Genomic DNA, 22031 nt, shown 5'->3' with positions numbered 1-22031 from the left:
TCTCTTAAGACATCTATAGGCTACACCTTCTCTTAAGACATCTATAGGCTACACCTTCTCTTAAGACATCTATAGGCTACACCTTCTCTTAAGACATCTATAGGCTACACCTTCTCTTTATACATCCATAGGCTACACCTTCTCTTAATACATCTATAGGCTACACCTTCTCTTAATACATCTATAGTCTACATCTTCTCTTAAGACATCCATAGGCTACACCTTCTCTTAAGACATCTATAGGCTACACCTTCTCTTAAGACATCTATAGGCTACACCTTCTCTTAAGACATCTATAGGCTACACCTTCTCTTAATACATCCATAGGCTACACCGGGCTACACCGGTGCTGTTGCCTTGGAAACGCAACATCTGGTCTCAGAATTTTGAAAAAAAATGGCATTTTTTCATATCTGTTTTCTAATGATTTTATTTTTTTGTTATATGAAATAGTGAATATGAAAATCAAAGCATGTTTTTAATTTCTCTCATCCCCCTTTGACCATGAAAATGGAAGACAAAAACGCCTTATATTTCGTTTTTTGTTTTTTAATACCCGTTTTATGAAAGGAAAATCGAATGACCAAAAGATACACTGACCTATATATAGTAGGTGTCATTAAAGGTGCTCTAAGCCAGGGGTTTTCAAACTTTTTGTGTGTGTGGACCATTATTTGTAATCAATGAAATATGTCTACACACAGTCCTACCTGAACTAATCCGCACCTCTTAATTAATAGGCCTACCAGCACTACAACTATAACTGGTCATCGCATCAGTTAAAAGAGAGCACACAACGGCTGTCACATATTCTATTTATTTATTTACTCAGGCATAATCAGGTTCATTTGAACAACAGGCTTATTTCCATAGCAATGGAGTATTAAATCTATACAGTAATAAGAACACTTGGAAATAGTCAAAATTTCTAAACCTTTGGCGATTTTAGGGGATTATTAATCTTCAGAGTTTTTACAAGTCCTCAAAAAGTACGCTATGTGAGTTTGTCCACTTAACAGCACATCCGCAAAACATTTCAGAAACGCGAGATCAAGAAACTAACGGGAAATTAAAATAATAATAGGCCTTATTCATTCCATTCATAATTTCATGGTAAAATGAAGGTTAAAAACTATTATTTTTTATTTTATTTTGCTTGTCCACGGACCACCTGCAGTACCCTCAAGGACCACTAGTGGGCCGCGGACCACAGTTTTGGGAATGACTGCCATAGACAGTATATAAACTGGACCAGCAGATCCCGTGTCTCTGGACGGAGACCAGTGAAGGACATTAGAAGCTCTTTCCGGTGATGGCTGAGCGTTACTGAGCAGCCTCCAACTGAGCTTGAAGACGTAGATGTGACGTGAGCAACCTGTCTGAAAGTTGGAAGTCTTCTGGTAGCTGTGCCAAGAGAAATCTCAATCATTCCCAATCTAGCAGAGACGGAGATCGTAGGTATATGTAAGGAGATAACATAGACACAGGCTCATTATTGATCACTAAAATGATAGTTAACATTAGTCATTACACTTAAACAGCTAATGGAAGTCCAAACTGCCTGAGAGCTTCTCCTGTACTATACGGTAACTCCTCTACTATGAGACAGGAAGTCTCGTGGTTATGACACAATCGTTAGCCTATTGTTATAAAAACGTCTGCTACGGAGCCATAACGTGAGGTACAAGGTAATGGAGCCTTTTATACATTGTCGTGTTTCTTTAGAAATTAACAACGGACAAATAGAGTCTTTAAACGCTTCAGATGTAAAGTTATTCTCTGTCAAAGTGACGTCAAAATGAATGGCAGTCAATGGGATGCTAACAGGGAGGTGATGGCTTGGTAGCATCAAAATGGCGGCATAGGAGGTTCGCAGTCCGAGGAGAAGCTGACCCCCTTGATGATTGCTCTAAGCGATGTTAGGTGACGTTACTTCTTGTTGATGTTTGAAGTATTGTCAAACAAAACGAGGCTAGCTCGCCCCTCCCTCCTCCTCATCCCATCCCCTCCCCCCTCCCTTCCTCGCACTAACCCCCCCACCCCCACCCCCCAAATCCTTCTTGTTGGTTATTGGCTGGAAGACTGTTTGTTATGTTTGGTGGTGCAGGTTGGCCAGTTTGTTTTTGTTGGTGTTTGTGGAGCCTGGGCTGTCTACAGAGACCGGTGTGTTCAGGGGACAGGCAGCTAGCGGATAGTGAGGAGATGTTTGCTGTATGTGACAAAAAATGTTGTAGCCTAAAAAAACACGTGACATCGCTTAGAGCAGTGTTTTACAGTTAATGAGACATTGAATAAAAAACCGTCACCGGGCAAAGCAGTGTCTAATTCTTCAAACAGAGCTCAACAGAGTGGTTCAGAAAGTTCAAAATCCCGTTCATTTTCGTTGATAAGGGTTAGATGATCAGCCACAATGTCTAAACCATCCAAGGTAGACTGACCACGAGCTACGGGGATGTGAAACCAAAGAGTATACCCCTGTAGAAGCCAAAAGTCTGTATGAAATCAACCTTGTTTTCAGAAAAACACGTTTTATTCACGATGTCATGGAGAAGTACTACACTACCCACACTCCTAAGCGAAACAGCGTTGTCTCTGATTGGTGGAGCTTGTTGTTACCACGGAAACACACAACCACCCGCGAACAGTTAAGTGAGCTGCCTGGCTACCAGTGAGTGAAAGTTTCTGTACACAGTCTTGTACGTTTTGCCTTTTTTTCCGTTTTCAAAATGTTTTTTGTATGCGCCGAATCAACACGATTCATCTCGTAGCTGGTTGGTTTGTGAAAGTGTTTTGAATTGAATCACGAGATGTCGCCAAAGTGCAATTTCCTGACGGAAAAAGAACCCTTTTCAGAAAATCCTCCTCCGGCTGCCTCTGATGTGAAGCCGGTGGGCGCGGTGTGACCGGAGCGGTGCATCATGGGAGAATGTGTTCCTTTTGTCGAGTCGGCTCAGTTGTTAAGCCTGTATTAGCATCATAAAACAACTACAAGTCCCGCAAATGAGTGTGGGACGAGTCGTTTCACCGCCTGACTGAAATACAAGGGATAGAGGTGACCCTTCCGTCTACTGTAGTCCGACTCTGAGCAGGGATAACAGGCACCGCAGAGCTAAAGCATCTCCAGCCGTTAGCTAAAATGGTAAGATGCGACATTATCTGCTTTTCTTGTCGGATTTTAAAGGTTCAATAGTATCATCTGAGTCCTCTGTCAAATCACCAACATTTGTGAAATGATGCGTAAATAGTTGACATTGAAAAGAGGGCAGCGTCATCATTTAATCTAACTTTATGCTAACAGTATTATATCTTTAATGGAGGTTTTGAATGTGCTGAATGATTTCATGCTTAAAAGCGCCAAGGGCAACGCTCTCGCACGCAGTCTGTTGCGCAGTTTCAACACGCAGGTTAGAAAATGATGGTTGAATGAAAACCTCAACGATGTAACAGCAGGAACTGCAGCCGAGAGTGCAGGTTTGTTTCCGCTGTTTAAATACTTGCTAGTCCGCTGTACATTCATGCATCTGCCTCCATTTTAATAAACCGGCTGTGGCGTGGCGTCATTGTCAAGTTGCATCTTCGGCCTGTTCGTTTATTCAGTCGGGGTAAACCAATCATGACAGCAGTTTGAATCTTGGTTTAGAAATCTCGCATTTTAACGATTCCTTGCTTGTTGAGAGAAGTTGCAGCCTGTTTAAAATATGATGCAAGGTGATTTCTCAATGTACTGGGAACAACCTTCATTTCGGCTTGCAAGAAAAGTCACTCTGCGTCATTAATTGTACTTCAGTTCTACTGGTTAGCTCTATTTTATTCATTATTTCGCACATTGAGGAGCGTTGGAAAGTTGTGGTTTATGACAGTTAATCTGCTGTGTGATTGAGTTTATTTCATGCCGAATTAAAGAGGGACATCAACTACTAAAGCTAGTCTAAAATTAAACCATATGTCGTACCCACGCTTGCCAGTATGCAAGGTCATTCTGCATTGCACGGATTTCTAAATGGAGTTTGGTTTGAAGTCCTCTTCATACAAAGGGCAGAGTTCCACAGGAGGTGGAGCCACTAATGAAGGCCTTGTACACCAGCAGCCTCACTGTGAGGACTCCATCCAGTAAATAGAGGCCTAATAACGTCAGACCAACGATGCATGCATGTTACTTCTACCTCGTTTCCTCCCTCTGTTGTTTATCTAGGTCAATGACACACAGCAACCAAACCTGTTTTTTTTGTTTTTTTTTCTCCCCCCCCCCCCAGCCCGAACCAATCCGTGTTGTGGTGACCGGCGCTGCTGGCCAGATTGCCTACTCCCTGCTGTACAGCATCGCCAAGGGAGATGTGTTCGGGAAGGACCAGGTAAGACTGAGCCTGATCTCTTGATTACATAACCTGCACCGGAGCAGCAGTAGAGGCCCCTTTACCCCGAAGCCGATCACTGCACAGACAAATGGGCGTGACTGTTACATAATGGACTCATCATGAAAAATACATGCTTTATTCTGGGCTATGCCATCAGCTCATTGGAGTCCTTTTCAGGGGAATATTATAAGTCAGAAAACCTTAAACACAAGAAGGAATACCATAATAATGAAATATTTTCAGTAGAGATGTTCCAGTACTTTTTTACCTTCCTGATACCGATTGATACCTGAACTTGCGTATCGCCTGACCTCAGAATACCTGATTGCGTACCAAGCCGATACCAGTGCGTTCATACAGAGAATGAATGCCGTAGAACTTTCTTTTATTATCTAGTTTGACAGTCATTCAATCATAATGAAAAAGAACATGCATAAACTACTTAAATGTATATTTTTTTTCAGGGTGAATCATGTGGTAATGGATCAGAACGGCTCTTAATTTTCAGAAATGTTCTGCTGTTTTGGACAGCACGACTGTATCGTACGTCTGCCGTACTTCACCGTGAGAAGGATCAGACTCAGCTAGTAATATTAAAGTTATAGTGCGTAGTTTCTGTCGCCCCCCCTGAGAAAAGTAATGACGACAAGAACACAAGAGTGCGGATCGGGCCGCGTTTTTTCTGTCCGAGCCCGGCCGGCGTCCGACAGAGCAGTAACCGAACCTGACCCGAGCCCGACAGGCATTAAGATATTTATATGTCCGAGCACGACACAGTTAAAATCTCTTTTTCCTCACACTTACGACACATGTACGTTTTGTTTATGTGGAAGCTTTCATTAAGCAGCTGTAGGAAGGTATTCAGAAATGTCAACAGATGAGGTCATCAGCTCACACGGGCCAACAAGCTCACGTTAACACAGACGCGTCTACATAATCAGCTGTTTTAAATGTAAAATGTTCAATGCCTTATCGCGCTGATGTGACCGAGCCCGACCAGAACCCCAACATCATTTCTAACTATCTGTCTGAACCCGGCCCGGCGGGTCCCGTCGGGCTCGTGTCGCCTATCCATCCTGTAGTCCACATGATACAAGCCTTACGTGATCGCGCGTTTGGCAACGGCTTGAATGTAACGGACGTTTATTAATATCAAAAAGTTACGCACTAAAGCTTTAAGCTTTGTGCCGATATTAATCAGCAGATAATAAGCGTTGTTGTCTCTAGTAACGTTTGCACCATTTTTGGAAATCCTGCATTTTCCCTATGTGTATTATGGGTATAATACAAGGTGAAATAAAGTGTCATCAAGTCTTCATTTAAGCCGGATGTTGGATCCATTCTTCCCAAAATCCAAGGTCAAACCACCCTGCAGAGTCCTTTTTAATGGGCTTCTGGTGATGAATCCTTTTCTTATCTTCGGAGCGGCGTTTCCACCTTTTCGTGCAAATTCTAGAAACCTTGCAGAGTTTTTACATTTCGTTTTCCAAAATACGTACATGTGGCAAAGTTATGAGAATGAAAACAGTGGTGTTCTGTCGTCCTCGGCTTCTTTATATCTATATAGTTTCTATATCAGAAATGTGGGTTTCTCTCAACCAGCTTTTCAAAAGAAAGTATCGTGGACGCTCTCGACGCGTAAAATAAATGATCAGTTCACTACTTTTATTCAATTTTATAGCATTTAAAAAAAGACAACTGTTAAAAGAAGGTTGAAAATGGTGACAAATATCAGAAAAAAGCTTCATAAACGTGGAGCGTAAAAACGCACGAAAACATAAAAAAAAAAAAGTGCCAAAAAAACATCGGAAGTAGTGACAAATACCGTATTTTCTGGACTATAAGTCTCACTTTTTTTCATGCTTTGGCTGGTCCTGCGACTTATAGTCAGGTGCGACTTATATATCAAAATATATATATAATGTAACATGTTTAAATGTTATTTCATGCTGAAAACATTACCGTCTAGAGGCGCGAGAGGCGCTCTAGGCTTGTGACGACTATATGCTGCTCCTAAAGACAACTGAGAAAGAAGAGAAACTGCAGGAGACTGCAGGTAGTAAAACACGCAGCCGGAAACGGTAATCGAGCAGCAGGACGAGAAAGAAAGAAAGCTAGTCGCGCTGAAATCCAGATGGCCAGAGCTGGAGGAAGGAGTCCACAGATGGGTGCTTGAACAACGTGCTGCTGGGAGAGGCTCGTCAACAGAGCTGTTACGTTACGTTAACATAGTGACACCTACCGTATTCAGCCCCTTGTTCTGGGGGCTGTTGGGTAGTTTAATAACTGTTAATGTGTTACGTTAACATAGAGGACACCTACCGTATTCAGCCCCTTGTTCTGGGGGCTGTTGGGTAGTTTAATAACTGTTAATGTGTTACGTTAACATAGAGGACACCTACCGTATTCAGCCCCTTGTTCTGGGGGCTGTTGGGTAGTTTAATAACTTGCCTTTCCAGATTAAATGTCTGTTCTTGGTCTTGGATTTTATGAAATACATTTCTAAATAAATGTGACTTATAGGTTTTTTTTTTTGACTGATGCGACTTATAGTATAATAAAAGTGACCAAAATGTTGAAAGAAAAAAACATTTTAAAAACAAAAAGGTGCCTGGTCGACGGAAGACAACACAAGGGTTAAAATGACTTTATCAGAAAGCTGAGTGAGTGAATGAATGAATTGTTTGTAAAAGTTGCCTTTTTAAACTACACCATGAAAACCCATCAATACAAATCTGATCAGGTGATAAAGTTGTAGAACTTCATAAAAATGTAGAACAACGTCCACAGAATCTATAACGTTGATCAATAATTAAGGTTTTTCTAACGAGACATGGTCAAACTATCTGCTACTTTGTTTTATTCAAGCACAGTCAAACATTTCATTCACACGTATAAATAATAATGCAATAAGTGTGTGTGTGTGTGTGTGTGTATTTTTTATATGTATATAGCGTCTCAGAACTGTGCACCTTACCCCCTTTTTTTGCACTACTTATTTTATTCCGTATGTATGTTGGCACTGGGAAAGGAGTTGCTTTTAATCTCATTGTACGTGTGTATAGTGACAATAGAAGGCATTCTATGCTGTTTTGTGGAGTTTCCGGTAATACTTTATTCGCCCCTCTCGTTTTTCAGCCAATCATCTTGGTCCTGCTGGACATCCCCCCCATGCTGCCCGTGCTGGACGGAGTCGTCATGGAGCTGCAGGACTGCGCCCTCCCACTGCTGAGGGGTGAGACAACACTGTTACTGTGGGTTTGAACCAAAACACTAACTTGGCCAAAGACACACTGGTCTGTCTGTCTGTCTCTCTCTCTCTCTGTGGTGGGGAGGGGGGAGTGTCTGAAATAAAGGCCTCTGGTTGGCCCGTGGTTAACGCTCCACAGTGGCCAATCAGATCAGTGGTGGGACAACAATGCACGGAGGAGAGACGTGAACTCTGATTGAAGTCCAGTCTGACAGCTGCAGCTTTACTTCTAATAAGCGGACCCTGAACCTGCATCTTATCGCCAGGATCAGACGAGGCGGCAGGAATTTATCTGAGAGACGTAGTAGAAGAACAGCTACAGAGAAGGTTGACTGATACAGAAAATCAGTACCAATACATCCCCTTATCGTTATCAATACTGTTTGATCCTACATAGGGCTGGGCGATATGGAGAAAATCAAATATCATGATATTATTGACCAAATACCTCGATATTGCAGCGTTGACTATCGGCGCTTTCACAAAATATTTACACAATGAGTTTTGATAAATAATCATCAGTAATGTAGATATAATGACTAAGGGGGTAAAGGCAAATGATAGACCAGCTACAACAGTCTGGTAGGTTCAGAACATGACATCACTTTACTCTAACGCAGCCTTTAACACCAGGAAAAGACACTTATGTTATATTAAGATATCCAAAATCTAAGACAATATCTAGTCTCATATCACGATATCGATATATTGATATATTGCCCAGCTCTAATCCTACAACAGAGTGATAAGATGGCTTACAGTTCAACAGGCCGTTAATAAATGTCAATAAATAACAAGTTTCAGAGTGAAACGAGGTAAAGCCAGAGTCACACGGGACCAGTGTTACCTGGGGACCTTTTTAGAAAGTTGTAATAATTGCGGAGGTCATCTGCTACAGCGTAGGGTCTGTATTTCAAGTAGAGATGTTCCGATACAGGTATCGGCTCCGATACTGCCTAAAACGCTGGTATCGGGAAGTACTGGAGTTAATGCACCGATCTGATACCACGTAATAAAGCCCTAAAGTAGTTTATTTATGTTCTTATACATCATATCATCTATACAGGGATAGTAGTATAACAGCTGTATATTACTATCTCTGTATAGATATGATGTATAACAGCTGTATACTACTATCCCTGTATGGATGATATGATGTATAACAGCTGTATACTACCATCCCTGTATAGATGATATGATGTATAACAGCTGTATACTACTATCCCTGTATAGATGATATGATGTATAACAGCTGTATACTACTATCCCTGTATGGAAGATATGATGTATAACAGCTGTATACTACTATCCCTGTATAGATATGATGTATAACAGCTGTATACTACTATCCCTGTATGGATGATATGATGTATAACAGCTGTATACTACTATCCCTGTATGGATGATATGATGTATAACAGCTGTATACTACTATCCCTGTATAGATGATATGATGTATAACAGCTGTGTACTACTATCTCTGTATGGAGGAGCTAACTGGGAGATTAAACTCTCGTATCCGGTTGGCAAAACGGTAAAAACGTTCTTCTTGCAAAGGAACGATTGGAGCGCCGTCTTCTGTTCCTCTTTTAGATTAAAAAGCCAAGTCTAGCTTGTTCATTGTAGCGGCCAAAGCCTTTTCAAACAGCTGACGTTCATCCGTAGCCATCTTGCAATGTTTTACTAATACTTGGACGTTGCAGCGACGTCGTCGTCTGTTCAGCTCGCCTCTGGCCCGCCTACATCAGATACACTGATGTGATTGGTGCAGCTCGTCTCCAAGGGCATAGTTAATGAGCATCATTACTCAATGCCAGAGACACACAAACACACACACACACACACACACACAGTATATGTGCTAAAATTGTGTGACCAAAATAAAGTGACTCCATGCTGACCATGTCCCTCTCCTCCCCCCCCCCCCCCCCCACAGAGGTGATCCCCACTGACAAGGTGGAGGTTGGCTTCAAGGACCTGGACGCGGCCATCTTGGTGGGCTCCATGCCCAGGAAGGAGGGGATGGAGAGGAAGGACCTGCTGAAGGCCAACGTGGCCATCTTCAAGACCCAGGGAGCCGCCCTGGACAAGTACGCCAAGAAGACCGTCAAGGTATATAATATTAAATGTTCCTTTTTGCTGATTTGATTGTGTAATGTTTTTCTTTTTCTTCCCAGTAGTGAGTTGTAGTCGTACCATTTAACCCTCCTGTTGTCCTCGGGTCAAGTCTGATGCGCTTGCAAAGTTTGTTTTTTTTATATCAGAAATGTGGGTCTTCTTTGAAACAAACTGCCCCAAAACACCGTTCCCCCCCTCTTTAAGAAACCGTTTCTCTGCTGTCACATTAACTCTTTCTGCAACTTTTTGTTTCTGCAAAGCTCTAATCTGGAAAAGAACAGCAGCTCCAGTAGCAGCTAGGTCCAATACGGGATCTTTCCTGGCTCAGAATGGGCCTTTTGGGTTGGGGGGGTGACGACTAAAGCTTATATCGGGCCCAAAAAAACCCAAGCCCGACCCTACCTGAGCCCGTGCACGTTGTGTCTGAGCCCGAGCCTGACTTTTAAACCTGACAATTTATTAATACGTGGACCGTTAACAACTGAGGATCTCAACTACATTTCAGAGTTGTTCGAACTACAGCCTGCTTCATGTGTCTGTCCCCGTTAGTTTCGCTGTCGTAGGCGAGCAGCGTGCCGCACTTAACGCACTAGACAAAGCCGACACATGTCGTCACTGGCCACGACTTGTTTAAAATGGTTCCCGACTTTCCTCCAAACTCGCTCAAAGTTAATTCTCTTGTTTTCCTTTTTTTTTTTTTTCTTTACATCTTCAAGCTCCATGTTGCACTTAAGCTCCACCATACAGCCGGCCCGGTGTGATGCTCCACCATACAGCCGGCCCGGTGTGATGCTCCACCATACAGCCGGCCCGGTGTGATGCGTGCAAGTGTAGGAGACACTGCGCATGATTATGGCTAGAGCTGGGCAATATATTGATCGTGATATGAGACTAGATATCGTCTGAGATTTTGGATATCGTAATATGGCGTAAGTGTTTTCCTGGTTTTAAAGGCTGCATTACAGTAAAGTGATGTCATGTTCTGAACCTACCAGACTGTTAGCTGCTCTATTATCTGCCTTTACCCACTTAGACATTATATCCACATTACTGATGATTATTTATCACAAATCTCTGAGTAAATATCTTGTGAAAGTCAATAGTCAACACTCCAGTAGCGTTGCGGTATCGATATCGAGGCATTTGGTCCAAAATATCGTGATATTTGATTGTGTCCATATCGCCCAGCCCTAGTTATGACATAGCTTTCTCCCCACCCAATCAGGCTCGGGCAGGGAATCTAAGCTCTAGTGACTACACTCGGCAGTAAGCATGACCGGTCGCATCCAGTAAAGGCGTTCAGTCTGTGTTACGTTATTTGACAGAAATCTATGCCGTTGCCTGTCATTTCTGACAATTTAATAAACAAACATGTCTATTATGCTTGAGTAAATGAAACCCCAAATCAACAGAACGGCTTAAAAAAATGAATATAATCTTAAATAACCACCATTAAAATCACCGTGAGAGTCCGACACAGCCAGACTCTGGACGGTAAAACTGAGATAAGGGCTCCTGTTCAACTCTGTGTTCTGCTTACTCAACTGTTGTTTGAACACCGTTAAACACAGTCGGAGAGGACTGTTCTTTTCCTCACAAGCCTCATCATTTTGTTGCTGGTGTTTTTTCCGTTGGGGCTGGCTAAAACCTCTTTGGGGTGTGTGCCAAAAATTCCTCTGCAATAGCATGTAGATCAGCAGGACGGCCCCTAACGACCCACAGTCCGCCATGAGGCCCAGGCTGAGTTCCACATCTCATACTTTTTGTCTTTTTACATTCAGTACATACTGCAGCTGCCCTTTTACAAGTACGTAACTGTTGCGTGCAGTATGCATACAATCGGCACAACCTCTTTATAACATTGCACCTTGAACTTTTGACCCAACTTTTTGCATACTGTATTCGACATACTATGTATTTGGACACGCTAAATCTTTTTTCTGGCATACTAAATACTATGTTGGTTTTGGAACGCAGGGAGTGTGACGAAAGAGGTTGAGTCTCTGCTGAGGTCAAAGCTTCCCATGCAGGGAATCTGTGGAGAAATGAAAATGGCTTCATGTTAAACCCCTGTGAGGCTTTTTCAGCTACGTTTACACCAGAAACCTTCAGAAAACTGTTTTGCGTCTTTATTTGTTTTAAAGGAAACTTTGGAACGTCCAAAATGTCAAATTCGAAATAAACATTTAGGCAGTAAAATATAGTTGTCTTAATTCTCATTTTCCCCCGGCTGCGCGTCACCGTCACGTCTGATGGAGAAATGTTTGTGTGTGTTTTTTATTTTTAGGTTCTGGTGGTTGGAAACCCAGCAAACACCAACTGTCTGATCGCCTCCAAGTCTGCTCCATCCATCCCCAAAGAGAACTTCTCCTGCCTGACCCGACTGGACCACAACAGGGCCAGCTCCCAGGTACACACACACACACACACACACACACACAGAGAGACACACACACACACACACACACACACACACACACACACACACACACACACACACACACACACACAAAGAGACACACACAAAGAGACACACACACACACACACAGACAGACTTCTGTCTTTTTCAGATTAATATAATAAACTAATAGATTAATCTTTGCAGCTCTAGTACAGATGTTTACTAGTGTTACGATTGAATGGGAATGTGCAAAATATTGACCTATTTAATATTATTTACATTAATAATCGTTTTTCATCAATGATCACCAAGTGGCATCCCATTTTATTTACCGCTATATCATCGGCAATAACTGTATATTTTACAAATGAGCAGAAAAATGTTTAATTAATCCAACAGTCTTAATCCCAGCGCTGCTGTTTGTGTCCCTGGCCTGCAGGTGGCGATGCGTTGCGGCGTGTCCGCCGACAAAGTGAAGAACGTCATCATCTGGGGGAACCACTCCTCCACCCAGTACCCCGACGTCCACCACGCCAAGGTCAACGTCCACGGCAGCGAGACGCCCGCCTACGACGCCGTGAAGGACGAAACCTGGCTCCGAGGAGACTTCATCTCTGTGAGTGCTCGCCGTTTCTCGTGACACAGACACACAGACAGACAGGTGTGTGTGTGTCTGTCTGAGCTCACATGAATGCACCATGGAGTCCGTTGGAGCCCACATACTTTTAATGAGGTGCACATGAATGCACCATGGAGTCCGTCGGAGCCCACATACTTTACCTTCGTTTGTTTGTCTATAACTCACCAGATTTCTGGCCGCAGTGTCTGGAAAAGTCGAGCTGCAGGCCACCTGTAAAGGCTGATTTATAGTAGCATGTACGTAGTTTCTACGCAGAGCCTACGCCGTAGCCTAGGCAAGTGGCCTACGCCGTTGTGAGGATTTATACTTGTGGACTGGTGTGTCGGCGTCGTAGTAGCGTATCTCTTTAAAACAGACCTGGGCATTGTGCCATTTCCGGCGCCCACAAGGACAGGATCCGACCCCTAATCGGCCCACGTGAGGTCAATGGGAAGTTGGCGATCAAACGTAAATAAGTGTACATGCATGGAATACGAAGGGGGGGGGGGGTTTGGCGAACGTATGCAGCTTCTTCTCTGGGTTGCAAGTCGCAATTAAAAAGAAGTAGAAGAACTGCAATACGTCGGACCCCTGTGTCGACGAGCCGCGAACTGAGCTCACGAGAGACGTTAGCATGGACGTGAGTGAGCCGTTATCCCTCAAATGTCCGCTCATGAGAGGGAAGGAAGGAAGGAAGGAAGGAAAGAAAGAAAGAAAGAGGTCGATACAGAGCGCCGAGTTTTTAACCAAACATGGACTTCTACTGAAGTGGGTGCAACGCTACGACCACGGCCAAGCAGACCAGTAACAGTTGTTGCAGTCTTCGTCGCTGCAACTTATAGTTACATTTCTGGGGAGGTGCACGTCAGGCTACAGCGTAGGGTCTGTATTTCAAGTAGAGATGTTCGATACTGGTATCGGTATCAGCTCCGATACTGCCTAAAACACTGGAGTTAATGCACCGATCTGATACCACGTAATAAAGCCCTAAAGAAAAGCTAGTTAAAGTAGTTTATTTATGTTCTTTTTCCGTTATAACTGACTGTCAAACTGGAGAATAACAGAACGTTCTGGGACGTTGATTGTTCATGTTTCACAAAGAGTTTAACCTGAGCCAGAGCGACATCAAAGATAGAAATAATATCACATTCATACAGGGATAGTAGTATACAGCTGTTATACATCATATCATCTATACAGGGATAGTAGTATACAGCTGTTATACATCATATCATCTATACAGAGATAGTAGTATACAGCTGTTATACATCATATCATCTATACAGGGATGGTAGTATACAGCTGTTATACATCATATCATCTATACAGAGATAGTAGTATACAGCTGTTATACATCATATCATCCATACAGGGATAGTAGTATACAGCTGTTATACATCATATCATCTATACAGAGATAGTAGTATACAGCTGTTATACATCATATCATCTATACAGGGATAGTAGTATACAGCTGTTATACATCATATCATCCATACAGGGATAGTAGTATACAGCTGTTATCCCTGTATAGATATGATGTATAGTAGTATAAAGCTGTTATACATCATATCTATACAGAGATAGTAGTATACAGCAAAAAATGGTATCGGACCATCTCTAATTTCAAGTCAAAATCAAAACCTCACTTTGATTTTTGGATATAAAATGGAAATCGTGACGCCCCTATTCTGATCTGCGTTTCTGTATCCTGAAGTGAAACGGAAATCTACAAAAGATCTTTAGGGTCATTTTAGTAGACAGAAAATAAGCGTGTTTCCCTTCAGGTTTTGCACTTTCCGTCCTACTTTCTAACCTTCTCCTCTTCGTCTGTGTCCTGCAGACGGTGCAGCAGCGCGGCGCGGCTGTCATCAAAGCCAGGAAGCTGTCCAGCGCCATGTCTGCCGCCAAGGCCATCTGCGACCACATGAGGGACATCTGGTTCGGCACCAAGGAGGTCAGTGTGGCCGGAGAGAGACGAATGTCAACCATCAAAAGGGACACTGAAACTGTGTATCAAAATAACTTGAATAGAAAAAAATCTCCTTTTTAATGGACAGGTGAGAAAGGGGGAAGACATGCAGGAAATAGTCACAGGTCGGACTTGTGCCCTGGACCTTCTGCGTCGGGTCCTAAGCCTCTTAGTATATGTGCGCCCGCTCTACCCACTGAGCCAACCCGGCCACGCACGTTAAAATATTCAAAGTTGAGCAAGAAATGTGCACGTAGCTGCGTCTCAAAAGCCAATCTGTGTTTAGAAAGGAGTTTTCTTCGGGGAAAGTAAGCAGGGAAGTTTGACTAGCTGGTACGTTCTGAACGTGGTATGTACAGTATTGTGTTAATGGAGCAGCTCCAATGGTAGCAGAGCCCTGACGCAGGGCTGTGTAAGTAATCCAGTATCAGTCGTGATTCCGATTTCTGCTCCCAACGATCCCCAACACGGAGTAATCGAGAAAAACGATTATTTTTCACGTGACGTTTTGCAAGTCAACTCTTATTTTGTCCTGTGTTCTGATTGGAGAGGCGAAAAAAAACGGCTCAAACGCAAAGTATTGAGAGGGAAATTTCACAGTTCAAGGTGTTTTCACTGTTGATTTGTTCAGTTTTTTTATTCCAGTAATTACGTCTTTCCAGAAGTCAATGAGTAATTGTGTAAAATAACCGTGATTTCAATATGGACCAAAATAATTACTGACTATGGTTCTTTCCATAATGGAGCAGCCCTACCCGATGGAACCAAACTCCATCCAGAAAACGAGCCTTTTAAAAGTTGTTTGCGTGTCGTCTTGCCGCCAGACCTGATAAAGTATGAATTCAGACTTTTTACAAATCGGCACCATGATGTTGTTATTTCGACATACTTTTGATCCGTTTGTGCCGTTTTTTTTAATAGCAATAATCTCAACTTCAAGTGGCGCTGGAAGTGGCAGATATCAGACGTAACGTTTCCTTCCTGGAGAAGGCAGTAAAACATTACTTAAAGCGCCCATATTCTGCTCATTTTCAGGTTCATAATTGTATTTTAAGGTTGTACCAGAATAGGTTTACATGGTTTAATTAGCAAAAAACACCATATTGTTGTTGTACTGCCCAGCTCTCTCTCACTGCTGCAGATCCTCTTTCAGCTGGTCTCTGTTTTAGCTACAGAGTGAGACCTCTTTTCTTCTGCTTCTGTACTATCTTTGATTGCTCTCGCACATGCTCAGTAGCTCAGATGTAGCTCATGTCAGCTAGCTAGCTCCATAGACAGTAAAAGAGGCTGTTTCTCCACCTTCAGTCAGTTACAAGGCAGGATTAGCTGGGAGACTTCTTCTAAATGAGGGCGCACATGGAAGTAGTTCTTTAGTAGATGATGGTGAACTAGTGTGTGTTGTAGCAGTGCTTTGCTATTGAGAACGAGGTAGCATGCGAGCGTTAGCATGCTAACACTAACGCTACGAGCTAACGGTTGCGGTTAGCCAGCTCGTTTCTGCTAGTGACGTCACAAGCCGTGCCGATTTTGACCAGCTCACCCGGAGACTGAAGACAGGACACATTCAGAAACCCTATCTCAGTTTTCTACGTGTGTATGCATGTGGAAGCACCAGAGACACAAAATAACTCTCCAAATCCCAGAAAAAAGTGTTTTTTTCTTTTCATAATATGGGCACTTTAAGGTGATATTATTAATCCAAACGGAGGAGTTGGCTGTGAATGTTTCCGTCTGACGGGGACGAAGGCCACATCTTTTGCATTTTTATCTCTGCAAGCCTGGGAAGAAGTGTAACGTGTAGCCAAAGAGAAGTTTTCAAGGACTTTAGATTCACTTAAACTGAAAAACAAACCACTAATGTTAAAACATTAGTTACAAGTTACCTTCAACTCCATCGTCGACGTCCAAAAAGAGATTTTCCTAGTTGTAGGAGGAGGAAGATGCTGCTACTGTGTGTCGTCGTTATCCGTTTGTTCTCACTTTAATAAGTAAATAAGAAGAAATGTATTGATGACATAGTCTAGTGAATTTTGGGATTTTCTTAGCGGAAAATCTTTTGAAACTGTATTTGGTGCATGATATAAACACTGGCGGTACGACGGGCCGGTTTCAGACCGATATTTAGAAATGATGGTGGGGGTCGGGCTCGGTCGCGTCCATCAGCGCGATGAGGCGTTGAACATTTTACATTAAAACAGCTGATTATGTAGACGCGCCTGTGTTAACGTGTGAGCTGATGACCTCATCTGTTGACATTTCTGAATGTCTTCCTCCAGCTGCTTAATGAAAGCTTCCACACAAACATACGTACATGTGTCGTTGGTGTCGGGCTCGGACATAAATACCTTAATGCCTGTCGGACTCGGGCCGGTCTCGGACAGAAAACTGCGGCCCGATCGGCTCTCTAGTGTACGCGTTACACGTTAAAAACTAATCCAGGCTGTTTTCCCAGAAGCCGAATTGCTTTTAGCCTGAAAATTGCACCAAAAAACCTCAAAAGAATTCTTTTTTTAAACGTTAATGAAGAATTCTTTAATAAAATAGGTGCACGTTTTAGATTTCCCGTCTGTTTAATGACGGTCAGAAAGTTGACAAAAGGCTGCGCAGCTTTTAACAGATTGTAAAACATCATCTTCTTAACCTAATCTTACTTTTTATTAACTTAGATTTTTATTTCTTGCACTTTGGCTACGTTACTTTTTACACGTATAGAGTAGCCTTGTTTTAGTGGAGTTTGTTTGTGATTGTTTTGGGCTAAACTCCTTGATTATGCAGCACGTTTTCTTAAAAAATGCGATGGAATACGCGGGACATTTATGCAGTTTTAACGGCGGTGACATCGCGGCTTCTCGACGACGATCACGTCGCGTAATTACGTCACTTCATAACGTTCCCGTGCTGAAGTAAACGCAACATTTTTCAACTTCCTGCTAAGATATATGTGGGACTTTTGCAACGAAAATGCGGGGATTATGAAGTCATGCAAGCGACGCGTGTTTTGCGCGGAAATCTACAATTTATGCGGCCAAAGTGCGACGTATTTATAAATAAATGTATATGGACTTTGGCTGATTATGCGATCGCGTTTTTCTGGAGGGACTGAAAGGGCCGCAGGTCGGGGTCAAACCTCGGGCCCGCTGCGTCGAGGAGTAGACCTCTATATATGGGCGCGCGCTCTACCAGCTGAGCTATCCGGGCGCCCGTAGAGGAGCCTGTTTCTTACTCTCATTTTTGACTTAAAGTTGACTCTGAGCAACTTAACAATCTCCCTGAGGGGATCAATAAAGTATTCGGATTCAGTATCTGATGTTTATTGATGGTGGCTGCTGCTGCTGTTGTTGTTGACGACATGTTGTTAATTCAAACTGACTGAAGTGGCTTCCTGCTGACAGGGTGAGTTCATCTCCATGGGCGTGTACGCTGCTGGAAACTCCTACGGCATCCCAGAGGACCTCATCTACTCCTTCCCCGTCGAGATCAAGGTCAGTTCAACCGTGTGTGTGTGTGTGTGTGTGTGTGTGTGTGTGTTTTACAAGACAAGTTTTCTGTTCAGTAACCACATGGCGCTGCAAGGTTGGCTAACCCTCAACTAAACTGCTTACGGCCACTTAAACACATCCAAAACGGTTGAAAAAAAATGAAAAAGCCAATAATGTGCCTATAGATTCTGACGTAGAGAAGATCTATTATTGCTCTTAGTATTAAGAAGAGCAAAGAAGCAACACAGAATCATCCGTTTGTACTGACGTTTCCCTCCTTCGCTCCGCACAGAACAAGACCTGGAAAATGGTCGACGGACTCCCCATCAACGACTTCTCCCGCGCCAAGATGGACGCCACAGCGGCCGAGCTGGTGGAGGAGCGGGACACCGCGATGGACTTCCTGTCCCAGTGACTGTCGAACCTCGCTGGCCGACAGCAGCAGCACGTAGACGCCCTGAAGGCTCGCTGCTCGCGGCTCTGAAAAAGAGCCCGCCACTTTATTAACCGTCCCAGCTGGCGTGCGTGCGTGTGTGTGTGTGTGTGTGTTACTAGGCCTCTTCTTCAGGTTTTTAGAAAACCTGATTGACGACCACAACCTGGCCTCCTCCGTCTGTAGGACACTGAGAGAATGTCTCTGTCGTTAGCTGATAGCACGCTAGCTGTCCAGAAACTGTTTTCGGAACATGTTATCACCAATAAAACATCCTCGAAACTGACCGACCAGAAATCTAGTTCTCCTTTCTTTGATTTTCAGAAGTCACATTATTGGGGCGACCTCTAGCTCACCCAGTAAGAGCGTGCGCCCCATGTAGGCTGAGTCCTCTGCAGCGGCCCAGGTTCGACTCCAACCTGCGGCCCTTTGCTGCGTGTCATCCCCTCTCTCCCCCCCTTTCCTGTCTATCCACTGGCACTCTGAAATAAAGGGAAAAGCCCCAAAAATAGTCTTATTAATTACATTAAAGGCACGTACATAAGCGTAATTTACAGGGGGACAGGCAAGTGCAACCCCAGAGCACATCAAAACAGGCCAGTGCACCCCCCCCCAAAAAAAAACCCAGTTAATTTAATACATAAAGATATTTGCACCATAAATTGATGCAGAGAAATGTACCAGAATGCAGGAAATGATTTCCATTACAATTTTGCTTCACATTTAACACGCTGACATCACAGAAGTTTCTGGATGTTTGTTCCAGATCTTTGGTACACAGAAACTTCCACTGCTCGGTCCTCGGCTGAACCGGAAGTTGTTCGGTCCCTCCTCGGCGAAGGCCGTCTCAGAGCTCTTATTTCTGCCCTGAGGAGCTACAGGCGAGGTTACGGAGAGCAGCGAGGAGCTACAGGCGAGGTTACGGAGAGCAGCGAGGAGCTACAGGCGAGGTTACGGAGAGCAGCGAGGAGCTATAGGCGAGGTTACGGAGAGCAGCGAGGAGCTATAGGCGAGGTTACGGAGAGCAGAGAGGAGCTACAGGCGAGGTTAGAGAGAGCAGAGAGGAGCGAGGAGCTACAGGTGAGGTTACGGAGAGCGGCGAGGTTACGGAGAGCAGAGGGGAGCTACAGGCGAGGTTACGGAGAGCAGCGAGGAGCTATAGGCGAGGTTACGGAGAGCAGAGAGGAGCTATAGGCGAGGTTAGAGAGAGGAGCTACAGGCGAGGTTACAGAGAGGAGCTACAGGCGAGGTTACAGAGAGGAGCTACAGGCGAGGTTACGGAGAGCAGAGGAGCTACAGGCGAGGTTACGGAGAGCAGAGGGGAGCTACAGGCGAGGTTACGGAGAGCAGAGAGGAGCTATAGGCGAGGTTACAGAGAGCAGAGAGGAGCTATAGGCGAGGTTACAGAGAGCAGAGAGGAGCTATAGGCGAGGTTACAGAGAGGAGCTATAGGCGAGGTTACAGAGAGCAGCGAGGAGCTACAGGCGAGGTTACGGAGAGCAGCCTTCCTGGAAGCCGTGCAGCTGAAGGAGTTGCTAACTCCGCCCAAACAGCTGACGTATTCACGTGACTCTTCAGAGGAAAGGACATCTCATCCCTATAAAAACACATTTGTAAGCAGTGGCGTTGTCTACGACAGTGGCTCTCGAACTTTCTTCAATAATGGACCCCTTTGAATTGTTTCTTTAACCCTCTAACCAGCGCTAATCAGGTTTGGTAGAAAATGTACTAAACAGCCTTGGACCTGGAGAACATTTAGATGCTGATGAGAAAAGGAGACAAAAACTGTAAAAAAGACAAATGTGGAAAAAGATGGTAGAAGGAAGGAAGGCAAGAATAGATCAAAAATAGTATCAAAACTTCAAAAACAGTAACATAAGAAGAAAAAAGCGAGAAACTGGTGTGCAGTGGATGGATTTAGCCACGTGGAGGCAGCATCGATCCAAACTCAACATTAGTGGATACCTGAGAGTGTTTTGGTGTTATGTATGTAATTAATCATTCATTTATTCTGTTTTATTCATAATCTCAGGGGTTTGAGAATATTTATAGTCTCCTTATTTGGAAAAAAATAAATAAATTGGACATTAAACTGAATGAAACTGGCGTAACGTGACAAAATATAAAGTAAAATGTATTCAATAAATAATAAAGTTTAAATAAAACTGCATTTACATACAATAAAATATAATAAATGAAGTATTTGTAGTAGTAAAAATAGACCAACGTAAGTAGGCGGGACATGTTCGAAACTCCCTCTGATTGACTGATTTCTTCCACCAATTACCGTTCTACTTTAACCCTCGTGCGCGCTACGTCACTAGCGTTCGGCTCCCCGGCTGTTTGCTAGCAGCCAGGCTGAGGCTGTCAGCTTCAAAGCTAACGGCAGCAGGACGATGAAGCTGCGCTTTTCAACCGTTTAACTCGACTTTTTGTTTTTAAAACGGAGTCCTCCGGCTCTGAACGGTAGTCTGTCCCGGTCTGACGTTGTCCTGAGGATCTCCCGGTAACGTTAGTTACGTTACTTTGACAGAGAGTGCTCAGGTGGGTGACGTAGCTTCGTGAGACAGACCTGCGGCTGTTTGTGCACGAAAAGTCAAAAACAAGTCGTTGTCTGCAGCACTGCTTCTGCCCTGTGTGTGTGTGTGTGTGTGTGTGTGTGTGTGTGTGTGTGTGTCAGTCACCAACACAGACAAAATAACCACACCAACAAAAAATAACTACATGTACTTCAAACTATCTGAATAGTCTCATAGTGCTTTGTGTAAGACATATAAAAGAAACCAAGGCAGTATAAAACTACATAAACGTGATTTTAAATGGGGTTAAGTTGGAGCACAAATAAGCTAAAATAGGCCAATAAATTAGGAATAAACAATAGGTACAACAGTACAAAAAATCAAAAACATACAGAGTAGTTTGAGGACACAAGCCAGTAAGACATTAGTTGCTTTAGAGAGGAAATAAAGTGGCCTTTGTTTGTGTTTGTGATAGTTTGAAGTGGATTTAAATACAGTGAAATCCCAAAAACTGTTCCTCATTTTCCTGCTGATGCACTAAAGACCCCGTGCATGTTTATCCGGCCTCTACTTTGATGACCGTGATTAGATCTTTTAACACATGAGATGTAAAGGGCCAGATAAAGGTCAGCATTGCAACATCACGGAGGAAGTAAGTCACATGGCAGCTACACGTGCAACAATATAAACTACAGAATAATATCCTATAATAATAATAATAATGTATACTTTATTAATCCCGTAAAGGGAAATTACAATGTTTTCACTCTTGTTATTACACAGAGGCCTGAGTTACACGCACATGCTCAGTACCTATACATGCGCTAAATGGAGAGATGTCAGAGTGAAACGTGCGGTATACTCGCCGCAGCCGGCCTGTCGCA

At 43.4% G+C, this 22031-nt stretch overlaps 2 protein-coding genes across 2 annotated transcripts in view; both read left to right on the top strand.

The window, feature by feature from the left end:
* Positions 1-3028: 3028 nt before the first annotated feature.
* LOC144532429 (malate dehydrogenase, cytoplasmic-like) lies at positions 3029-18914 on the top strand. The gene is made up of 9 exons (XM_078273190.1): positions 3029-3139; positions 4254-4352; positions 7494-7590; positions 9542-9717; positions 12011-12133; positions 12565-12741; positions 14588-14701; positions 18109-18198; positions 18488-18914. Exons 1-9 carry the CDS (start codon positions 3137-3139, stop codon positions 18608-18610), a joined length of 1002 nt encoding a protein of 333 aa, XP_078129316.1. The 5' UTR covers positions 3029-3136; the 3' UTR covers positions 18611-18914.
* Positions 18915-20947: 2033 nt separating this feature from the next.
* The window catches only part of LOC144532421 (UTP--glucose-1-phosphate uridylyltransferase-like), a 26576-nt gene continuing 25492 nt past the window's right edge, over positions 20948-22031 (top strand). Inside the window, exon 1 of the mRNA XM_078273177.1 lies at positions 20948-21172. The gene's annotated coding sequence lies outside the window, so the exon portion shown is untranslated. The remainder of the gene's footprint in view (positions 21173-22031) is intronic.

The sequence above is a fragment of the Sander vitreus genome, chromosome 2, assembly GCF_031162955.1.
Source record: "Sander vitreus isolate 19-12246 chromosome 2, sanVit1, whole genome shotgun sequence".
Taxonomy (NCBI): domain Eukaryota; kingdom Metazoa; phylum Chordata; class Actinopteri; order Perciformes; family Percidae; genus Sander; species Sander vitreus.
Note: the sequence above shows the minus strand (reverse complement) of the source record. Positions and strands in the feature narration are given on the sequence as shown.